The sequence below is a fragment of the Parus major genome, chromosome 2, assembly GCF_001522545.3.
Source record: "Parus major isolate Abel chromosome 2, Parus_major1.1, whole genome shotgun sequence".
Taxonomy (NCBI): Eukaryota; Metazoa; Chordata; class Aves; order Passeriformes; family Paridae; genus Parus; species Parus major.
The window spans coordinates 130,468,338-130,479,416 of NC_031769.1; the positions used below are offsets into that span (position 1 = coordinate 130,468,338).

At 43.2% G+C, this 11,079-nt stretch overlaps 1 protein-coding gene across 1 annotated transcript; it reads right to left on the reverse strand.

The window, feature by feature from the left end:
- Positions 1 to 2,113: 2,113 nt before the first annotated feature.
- Positions 2,114 to 9,212, reverse strand: ZNF706 (zinc finger protein 706). The gene is made up of 4 exons (XM_015619356.2): positions 9,088 to 9,212; positions 6,018 to 6,154; positions 4,723 to 4,830; positions 2,114 to 4,096 (listed from the first exon to the last, which is right to left on the reverse strand). The coding sequence occupies exons 2-3, from the start codon at positions 6,150 to 6,152 to the stop codon at positions 4,735 to 4,737; spliced, it is 231 nt and encodes a 76-aa protein (XP_015474842.1). The 5' UTR covers positions 6,153 to 6,154; positions 9,088 to 9,212; the 3' UTR covers positions 2,114 to 4,096; positions 4,723 to 4,734.
- Positions 9,213 to 11,079: the final 1,867 nt, after the last annotated feature.

Here is an 11,079-nt window from a genome sequence, read left to right on the forward strand (position 1 = left end):
CTTTCACTGGAAGCTTTTAAGAATTAGAGGAATATTTGGTAGTTTGTCTTGGCAGATTTTATCCAACCTCAGAGCAGGGAGATGGACTAGACAGATTCCTGAAATTTCCCTTAATGCATAGTCCTCTGAAAGAGCTCCAGCTTTCAGTTAAGCTTTGCACACTGACTTTGTCACAGCTACAGAAAAGGAACACAAAAATGTATTTGCCATGCCATCAAAGTGCTGCATGGACCTTGGCTTTATATATTTAATGGACAGTATTTCTCAGAGGAAACCTGTGCCATATTACCTGAAAAAGCTGAGACACGGCTTGAAGTTAGATAACTATGTTGGGACAGCTATAGATTCATACTCTCCCAGGAACCCCAGTATGAAATGCTATGTAAGAGAATTATAAAACATACATACAACCTAATCTACTCTGAAAGCTCCCAAGAGAAATCCCTCAGTGAGCCTCTGTTGTGCCTTATCTATACAAAAACCTGTAACACAATAGACAATGCATTATAAGATTTCATAATAATTTAAAAAACTTACAGAAAAATTCCAGACAGCACTTGACACCCTCCCAGTGTCTGGACTGGAGCAAAATCGCAGCTGATGCTACAGAATATGGAAAATCACACACTGAATACCAGCGCAAAGCGAGAGTTGGAGCTGAATTCAAAGTGCACTCCAAAACCAGTAAGGTTCTAAACAGGCAAAACAAAGGTTCCCCCCAATTACACATAGCAGAGGGTGGCTGGGTCGACAGAAACACAAACTGACCTTTACTATGCTTGTGGATCCTATAGCACTAATGAAATTTACTTGTCAGACTCTGGAAGATCACACTTCTAGTAAAGCCCAGTAATTATCAATTTGTTTCGGTGAAAATGGGAAAGCCTATCAGTACCTGATAATAATAAAAGACATTCCACCTATTAGATATTCTTATCAAGATGGGAAAATAAATCAGTATAGTTTACAGAAATTACACAAATTCATTCATTACTATGTGATTTGCAAATAGCTCATGGTCATTAGCTTTACTTACTTGAGCTTTGTTGTTTTCAGCAAATAACCAAAAGGGATGGTCTCCAGAGATGTTTCAAGAGCACTGCATAGACTATCTCCCTAAGGCCACACAGCAACTGTCTTCAGCTTCTATCTTGGATTTTTCACACAGCTTTTTGACAGCAAGAAACTAGAAGCCCTTACATAGGTAAAGCAGAGGAACAGAAATAAGCCTGAGCAACAAAAATTGCAAAACTGTTCTTGATTACTCAGTAGTCCCCATGATGATGGCCTCATCATAACCACACCTGGTAACTTTTTACTCTGTTCTAAGGTGAGACATTTTCAGATTATTTTAAGCCTCATTTAAAATGCAATTTCATATGCTACTTGAAGAGATTCCCAAAAGATGAAGGCTTGTGAAAATCCAAAACTCCTCTTAAAAGTGGCTCCCCAAGTATCCATGAGAGCTGATGTCCATACTGACACAGTAAGAGCCCCTCAACCTGAATGTTGACCCTGCACAGAAATGAACCTTTCTCAAGGAAATACAGGAAGCTTTCCATGTCTATTTTTCTTTCTTGCATAGCTAGACAGCTTCAAGTTACATGGCTGTCCACAGCCAGGAAATTCATTTTTTAGGTGCAGCAATACTTGATTTTAAAAGCAGGAAGGAAATATGACATTTTATGTTTTATATTTTTAATTCTCTTTAATCAGCCACACTACAATGCACAACTGTGTCTTCAGCCAGGTACTAGGGTGTGTTGTCTTTCAGATCAGGAAGAGATGATGGAGAACTAGTCCTTCCTCTGATCTTTTAGGTACAAAGAGTACAGCAGGTATTCTGACTGAGGAGTATTGCCACATTTAGTACAGCCTTTATAACAATTCAGTCACGGCTTTCATTTACTTCTATCATTAAGATGGCAGTTACTGTAGCTGGGGATCTTACTGAACTAAGGATCATCCTTGCCTTCCAACATATAAAGCCCATCATTTCACGCGGTATTTTCAACTTGAGCATCGTAAGATTTTTGAAAATACAATTCTAACTGAAGGTAACCATCTCACTAAAGATGCAGCTTTCCGGCACTTCAGTGCTCATTAACAGAGATTGTTTATGAAACAAGTCTTTTATTTAATGCTACACAATCTGAATTGAAGGAATAGAACATTTACTTCACCTCAGGCCCAAGCTTTAGGGATACATCCCCAAACATTTTCCAGAGTAAAACCAGATTATCAAATACCAATCAGCTCAAGAAACATCTTTTCCATTTCTACTCAGCGTATTTTTAGACAAACTACAGCATTAAAACATTGAAGTACCTCTCCCCCATACAGCACAAAGGTTGAAAGCAGATTTCTTGCCTTGTGGAGCCAGTTTGTCAGGATGTATGTATTGATAACATTAAAGAAAAATAAATGAATTGTTACATTCTGATGTCAGGTGTACAAGTGCAGTAGTGGATTACGCTGAGAATAACAACATTATCTATAAAAGTTAAGTGGTATACAGGTTATCCCAGAGTGACTATAATACAGAGAAACTTTATGCCAAAGTAAGTATTTACAGAGATACTGTCACAGCAAAGAGGACAGGAAGCTAGTCTCACAGAAGTAGTTCAATAAAGAGCAAATGAGTGGACAAAGACAAAGGTTTTGACTTTATATAATAAAATACCAAGTGCATTCTTTTAAGTGAATGAGTCTTTGAGACTATGGTCCTAGATTTCAGGAAGCCATTTGAAGGTCATGTATAGTCCTGCTGCATAGCAAGGGTTATTTGGACTGCCAGAATTTTTACATCTGTTGTAAACTCTGCACATCACAGCAATTCTAGTACTGCTTCTTACTGTAGGGTCAAAACTAAAGCTCTTAAGCCCAAGATGGGATTTTGTATAGTAGACCTTCTTCCCGCACAATTCAGATGTTTCTCCACTACTTTTATGCTGTACATCTCAGATTAGAACACAGCCCAGAACACTTTAGGGGTAATTATGCTTATCTGGTGAAATGGTCTTGGCCAGAGTTATTATCCAGCTTTTTCTTGTCATTGCAACTTTAATCACATCTAATTTCTTAAAGCAGCCATATTATTTTAGTTACTTTGGCTCTTTTCCAACAGGCTTATTTTAAGCTGGTTGTGAAGGAAGGTTATTAATGGCTGGCTATTTGATGTCTTCCTTCAAGAGAGCAATAACCAGACATTTGAGAGGGAAGAGATATGGTTGACTGCTCAAAATATTATTTAAAATATTTTCAAATCCAGTTTTCAACTAAGAACAGAGCTGCTCTAACCCAGTATTTGGCAAGCATTTTTCAAGCCAGCATTTCAGTCCTGCCACCTCTCAAGCTTCCTCAGCCATCTACCCAAATAGAAAGGATAACAAGCATAACCAGAGTTCCTCCAGTGCATGACTTCAAGGAACACGATCCCTCACAGTAAAGGAATCCCATTAGGAATGGCTTGCAGTACTTAAGACTCCAGTACATAGGACAAAAACGTAGGAGGAAGTCTCATGATTCTCATGCAGCTGCTCAGGGGTGTGTTGCACCCTCAGCCATCAGCTTGACCACTAGTGGCTGGGCTCAAGATTGGACAGTAAATCTGAGCAGCTTCCCTCTCCACATTAAGATTAATTTACTGTAATGTACATTACTTGCAGTGGAATGATACTGCTCATGTTTTGGCAGGATGGGGAAAATTCCACTTTTGTCTTTTTTATTATTTCATAAGGCAGATAATGCAGAAAGGTGAAACAGAATTTCTACAAGGAGTTAATCTGTGATATTGTAAAATCAAAGTACTACTTTATTAAGTGAGTTATTTTACACAATATGAACATCAATATAATTACAATTGTAAAAAATTTTTTATAACAAGTATGGACTGATTTTTTAGGTTTTCCAAATAGGGCACAACTGTACATTTACACAGAATTGTCTTTGCATGAAGCCCAAGAGGGAACAGCATAAAAATATGAATGTTTCTGTAGCCCCTTCATTTTTGCTGATCAACAGTTTTAGAAAAGCAGCTGCAGGTTTGTTATGTAAGGTCTGACAGTAGAAGAGTCAATAGGTGTCATGACTTCACCTATAAAAAACAAGAACAACTTGGTTAAGCTGAACCATTACACAATGCTGCTTACCTCTGCAAGAATGAAATACTGTACTACTGCTTTTTACCTTATTTCAGCCTTTTATTATAACCACTTTTAGTTACAGCCTAACAACTGGCTACTGGGAAATCTCTTCTACAGTTAACACAGAAATTCAGATTTTTCTGCATTCACTTGAATAGCTTCAGGAACAAAAAGGCTCAGTTGTTGGAAAAATACTAAATGACCTTTTACATTACATGTTTTGTAGTAACAGACAGATTGTACTTATGTATTTTGTTAAAAGCAAAACTAACATTTCAAAGCAAGAACTAAATAATCAAGTATTCCTACAACACTAAGAATGACCATTTGAAATAAAATTAATCTCTTTTAAAACAACCCCCAGGCACAGCAAAATGCCACAGCCATTTCATCCATATAAGAACTAGCTTGCTTCTTTCTTCTACTTTTAACAGTTCAAGGGTATAACTTTAACCTACAGTAGTTTTCAAATTAAAAGAACTGAAGCAAGTTGTAAGTCCCAGTTGTTGGTGGGAAAAAAAAAACCAATTTATAATACACCTTTCTCAGACAATCAATTAAAAATTAAGGTAATGACCTGTAGACAACTTTATGCCTGAACATCAGCCAATTCTGGAGGAAGTGGAGTCTTAGGATGCTTGCTTTCAAAGTGCTGTTTGAAGGTCTTGGGATCCGGCATTTGAGTCTGATTAAAGAGAGACATTCAACTTTATGCACAGTACAAAACTTAAATAATACTACAAAACCTTTCTTTTCTTTGCCTGGAAGACAACTACCTCCTCGATGATTACTGCTCTAGTGACAGAAGCACCACTAATTTAGCTGCAGGGTAAGATGGAGTATTTAACTGCCTATTTTCAGAGGTGCTTTTAAGCACTACTCTCACACTTGTTTTGGCATGTCCATCGATGGTGTTATTCTGGCTAGGTATCTCCTTGCACATCTTACACTTCACAGGCTGGTTTGGTGGAAAACCTACCTCCTCCTCCCCATTTTCCTTGTCAACACCTTAAATATAAACACTTGTCCTTTTCAAAATAAAATCTTTATGAAAGCTATTTCTTTAGTTTACCAATAGCCCAAGAACAGCATGAACCAAGTCTCTACTTGGCACAAGCTATCTCAGACCTTTGCTACGACACAGTTGCAGGCATCAAATGCCCAAAGTGATTGATACTACAGCCTGATTTCGCAACAAGAGGAGCTGGTTACAAGTACTTAAGTAATCAACCCTCAGTTTGGAATCTTATTTAAGACATTTGAAGTGGCAGATCAATTCTGAGACTGACCACTGAAGTGAAAATGTAAAGTTTATCCTTCAGCTCCAAAAGAAGCATTTAGGAAAACCAGACAGAAGGAAAAGTACAAGCTGATTAGTACTTAAATTTCTCTTTTCTTGTCAAGCAAGTTTTCTAGCAAAAGCTACTGTGTATCAAGCTCACATTAAAGCTTTTGGCACCAGCACTCCTCCTTTCTACAGCAACATCCATCCATAACCACTGATTCCAAGACAGGCCAATTCCATCACGAAGAAAATATGTTTCCACGTGGAGACTAAACAAGAATTGACCGCACGCTTCTTACATGTTCTGTTTCATACTAACAGCACATGCAGACCACTGTAATACAAAAGGCAAAATAACTACCCAAATCAGACCTGAACATGACCTCTCAGATTCTCTATCTCAATTACCAGTACAGCTGAGTAATCTGTAAGCAAGTCAGATAACAGATGCAAATGCTTCTTATAGCAACAAGCTAGACAACCACTTAAGTATTTTAGTTTCCACTATAAAATTTTCTAAAAATCCTGTTCTGGGCAGGAAGGCAGACCTCTCCCTGTAAGACTAGTGTGACTTCAGTTCCTCTTACCCTACAGACAGTGCAGGTATATATCAAGGCAGCCTTGGCTGCAGCCTTCTGATCATGTCCTTGTTTCTTTTTTTGCTCAGCTTGCTTTTTGGCATTTTTCTGTTGCGATTGAATCTTCTGCTGTCCACGAGCCATATCTACAAACAAAAAGAAGACATTTAGTCTACAAACATGAGAAAATACTGCTGCTATCTGACTGAGGAGCCATAACCATAAGGACAATGCAGTCATGCGCTCTGTCCACAAGGCCTACAACTCCCATAACTCAAATACAGCAGACATCTGTTCAAGCTCTTTGCTATGTAAAGCCTCTGGTTTCAGTATCATTCTTAAAATAAACACCAGAATTATTAGGCCATTCTAAGTGTTTTCCTCTACTAAGATTCAGCTCTACTTTTGAAAAATGTTATCAATAGTCAGAATAATTAAGTTTCCTTTACAGTTAATAGAAACTTATTCTCTTTTTTAAAAGGTACTAAAAAATTCAGCGGTTTGGTTGTTTGTGTTTTCTTAAATTAAAGCTTAAGACTCAACTTTTGTCTCCGGAACTTGAAACAAATTTCAAGGCAAATCAAAGTATTACACAAGGCATATTATTTTCTTCTGTTGTAGGTGTTTGTGAGCTGCTTTGAAGTTGGGAAAACCAAGAACAACAGGGTCACTCCTCTTTATTGAAGGTGATTTTTACAGGTGGCTATTGTATCTTTACTTTCAGCCACATTTACGTGCGTATGATTTCTTGGAAAGAAAAAAGACTGCCCGCATCAGAAGCCATTACTCCACCTAACCCAGGAGCACAAAGGAAGTAAATTCTATTGCCATATGCCATTACAAGGTCCACCAGAAGATGAGACAAAAGTGTAACAATTCAGGGAGCATCAAGACATCGCATTGCACAGCAGTGCACTCCACCTGCACACAGCCCACCAGGACACCCAATTCAGCCTGCACCCCACCCCCAGAGCAGCCACCAGACAGGATTTGGGCACACCAACAGAACAGGATCCAGCACGTGGTTATATAACCCAGCAGCCAAATTTCTGCTCTTGCCTCTCTCCCTGTCCCTCATGGCCCACGCACAGTTTAGTTATGCTCTCAGAAGCATAACACTGCCCAAGCACAGGAAAACCAGCAAAGCCCATTGTCTCGTGTTCCCAGGAGAGCAGCTGCTTGATCACTGCTCCTCTGGGTAACCTGGGCACTTGCCCCAGCTTTGGTACTTGTGGGACAGACACACTGCATGGCTACACCAGGCCTGCCACACAATCCCTCCCATCAGGACACGCAGCCTCCCAAGGTGAGAGAAAAGCCCATCCAAACAGTGACTGACCTCTAGTAAACATATATTAAAAGCCCTTAAAGACAATTATGAAAATTAACTTTCTATGAAACATCAACAACACGTGAAAATTCACTGGTATTGTAGGAATTTTTGGACATGTGCCTAACGTCTGAGCAAAATGACGGCCCTGAGACACAGCACAGCTTTTGTGAATGGAGAGACACCTCCCAGGCCACAGCCCGGTTCTTTCGTGGCATCAAACACCACCGTGTAACCCTCTACAGAAGTTTTACACTACATCTTCAGTGTCCCCTCCTCTTCCCCCACCAGTTTCTCTAAAAGAGAATTCAGAGGTCCATAGAGCTAATAAAATTGAACACAACATTAATTCCATTAACAAGCAGATAGAAATACATTTGGCATCCAACAGTTTCCGTAAGATAAAATCTCTCAGTGATAGTAAGACTAAAAGTGCCAGTCTATGTTTCGCTGGATGCTACAACTACTCCAGAATGCCCCAGCCAGGGCCTCATGCTGCTTACATACAGCATGGCTCAATCAGAACACTGGATTCCCATTTAAAATTATTAAAACAAAGAATTTTTTTGCATACACAAGAAGGAACAAGTAGGTTTCATTTCACTTCTATTTTATCAGCATTACAGCAATCGTCCAGAAGTTAGAGAGCTCCTGACAGAAAATACTAAGATGTAACAAAAAATAATTATTTTCACAAAGTGTCTGCATATTACTTTGTATTTTAGTGCCTTGATAAGTACTACATTACAACAGCCAACCACACTGAGCTTTTATGGACTTGGCAACTGCTGGTTTTAGTTAAGGCACAGACAAGAAAACACGACCATAAATATTTTTTCAAAAATATCAACCAGCACACAATGCCCAAGATCAAAAATCCAAGAGTTTAAATGCCGCAAGTTACATTAATACAGGTGAAACAGAGTGTTTCTGAAACAGAGAAAAGTACTGTTTAAACTATTATTATTTTAAGAAAACGACGAAAAAAGTAATCTCAAAGCTCATTTAAAAGAAGGATGAGTTAATCTACAAGGCCAAATCAGTAATTTCAATTGCACAACGCAGGAAAGTGTTGTTTTCCCTATCAGGGACATTCTCAGAGCCCAGCAGAGCAGGCTACTGTCTCCAAATAAAGAACGCGCGAGCACGTAGGAAACAGAACACACTGAGAAAACCTGCTGCCAAACCATAACAGGATTTTTTGCTGCCAAATCATAACAGCAGCAGCAGCACGGGCACTGTCGGGAAGCGAGGCTGAAATCCGCAGCACAGCCATGCTTCACACGGGGTCATTTCCATGTAAGTAATCAGAACCCGAGAGGAGTTTCATGTCCTAAAACCGGACACCGGCAGCTGCATCCGCTGTCACTTCCAGAGGCACACGGCAGCTCGAGGCACCGCGGCTTCCTCGGCCGGGAGCGAAGGGCTCGGGCGCCCGCTCCGCGAGGGACGCCCCGGCCCGGGCCCGGCCTGCGGCGCCCAGGGACCGGGGGCGACCGCGGCCGTCGGGCAGGCCCGGGAGGGGGGCAGGGACAGCCGCAGCCCCACCACGTGCCCCGCGGGAGGGAAGTGACCGCGGAAAGACAGAGGGACGGAGGCCGCAGTTCGGGAGCGGCGGCCCGAGAGCTGAGCGCGCCCCGCTGCCGGGCCGGGCCGGGTCGGGCCGCCCCCCTTCTGCCGGGCCAGGACCGCTTCCCTTCCTCCGCCCCACCCCGCTCCCCTCCGCTCCGCTTCCCCGGCGCTGCTCACCCGTGCGGGATCCGGGCTGGGCGGCCCTGCCGAGCGCTGTGAAGGCTCCGCGCGGCCCCGCCGCCGCCGCCGCTCGGGAGGAGAACGAGGAGGAGGAGGAGGAGGGACGGGACCAGCACTGCGCGCGCGCCGGACCCGCCCCCGCGCCCGCGCGCCCCGGGCGGCGCTGGCCAATGGCGGCGCGCGGCCGTTACATAACGCCGGCGGGGGGGCAGCGGGACACACCGGGGGCGCAGCAGGGAGGTCGCGGCGCTTGCGGGGCCGCGGGTTCGCGTCCCGGCGGCGGTAGAGCCCTGCGGGCTTCCACCGCGAGCAGCCGGACTGGGGGGGCTGGGGCTGCCAAGCCCGGCGGTAGGACCCTCGGGACTCCGCTACGCTGGCTGCGGGCAGGGGCGCGCCGGAGTCACGCGCTGGGCGGTGTCCGGTGCTGGGGCGCAGCGGGATGAGCCGGGACAGCCAGCCTTGCCCCGCCCGGTTCCCGGAGCGCAGCCCCGGCGGAGCCCCGGCTCGCGGTGCCGCAGAGCCCGCGGGATGCGGCAGCGCTGCTCTCGGGCCCGCTCCCAGCCACATTCCTCCGTGCTTAGCGTACGGGCGCGGCCTAAAAATAGCGCTGCTCCTGCTCAGTGGGATCCGGATAAATGGCTCGGGAGGGGCTCTCGGGAAGCGCTGCAGAGGAGGCCAGGCGGGGATGGCGGAGAGAAGGGGATTCTCTTCTGGCTGCAGTTCACACAGACGGCCCGTGTGTAGGCTTGAAGGGTTAAGTAAAGTAGAAGGAAACGGCTTGCGACGAGAAGCAGAATTTTATTCAAGAATAAAGTGCACTAGATATGGTTTGGACGCGTTTCGCAAGGATCGCAGAGGAAGTTTACAGGCAGTATCCACTGCACGTGTGATTTGAAAATTACTGACTTGCATGAATACAGATGTAGGCAGGCGCTGTGAGGAAGCATGAAGGAGGAGCTCTTTATTTTCTATGGATTCTTCATAGGATTTAGCCAAAGGCTGAATGTTTGTGCCTGCTCAGATTAAGCACCTGTTAGGAAAAGGTGAAATACAGGCAGCATCTCTGCTTAGAGATGACATTCTGCCACTCATTGAGTAATTGTTGTAGCTTCGAAACCTGGCATCTCGAGCAGTTCTGTGTCTGGGGCACAAGAGCAAACTTACATGCCTACCAGAGGAACTATAAGGTGTTAGCTTGACGTTTTGCAGACCTTAGGCAGAATGATTGTAATGTTCTGATCCAAGAGGGGAAAATGCAGCAACAACAAAAAAATCCATAAAGAAGTACAGTGAAGGTTTTAGGCCATTATCATGAGTCTTGCCTAGAGCATGACAGCAGTTACAAAGGAGCTGTATAGTAGATTTCTGACACTTAAGTCACTGCGAGTTGGTCCAGATGTCACAACATCTAAGATAGTCAAACATAAGCCTGTGATAAAGAATGAATTTCCTAACATTCTTTGTAAAAAACCCCCAAAACCAAAAGAATTGTAACATTCCATTTTCCAACTATGTCTTCCACATTAAACTGATAGCAATGAGAATGCTTATACCAGGACAGTGCAATCCACACTGCATTAAAATGGTCTTGTCACTGAACTTTATGGAAAGAAGCAACTATTAAAAAAACATTACAAGTGCGTATGTGCTTGTGGAGTGATGTGGAGAGGGAGGCATTTTGTGTTCTATGCTCACAAGCAGGTGGCTTTCAGAATGAAGTTTTGCTTTCATCAGGGAGAAGATTGACAAGTGAAAAAGCAGTTTCTGTCCTGGCTGATGCTATTTTTAAGGACTGCTGGCAGAACTGGAGGGAGTTTTTCAAGAGTTGTGTTCCCATACTATGGCATTGCTATACATCTGTCTGGACAAGAATTTCAAATAAAGCGGATCTCCCAAGCACATGCTGAGCTCTGGCTGGTCTTAGAAGCTTTTTCTGCTTTTAGGAGAACAAGGAATAGGTGTTGCAGGACAGGGGACTGTGACTGTTTC

Bases quoted from the DNA above. Each gene is read 5' to 3' on its own strand.
- ZNF706 (XM_015619356.2), bottom strand. From the start codon at position 6,152: ATGGCTCGTGGACAGCAGAAGATTCAATCGCAACAGAAAAATGCCAAA. The intron at 4,831-6,017 runs GTAAGAGGAACT...CTCTTTAATCAG, and splicing joins ATACCTGCACTGTCTGTAGG to ACTCAAATGCCGGATCCCAA.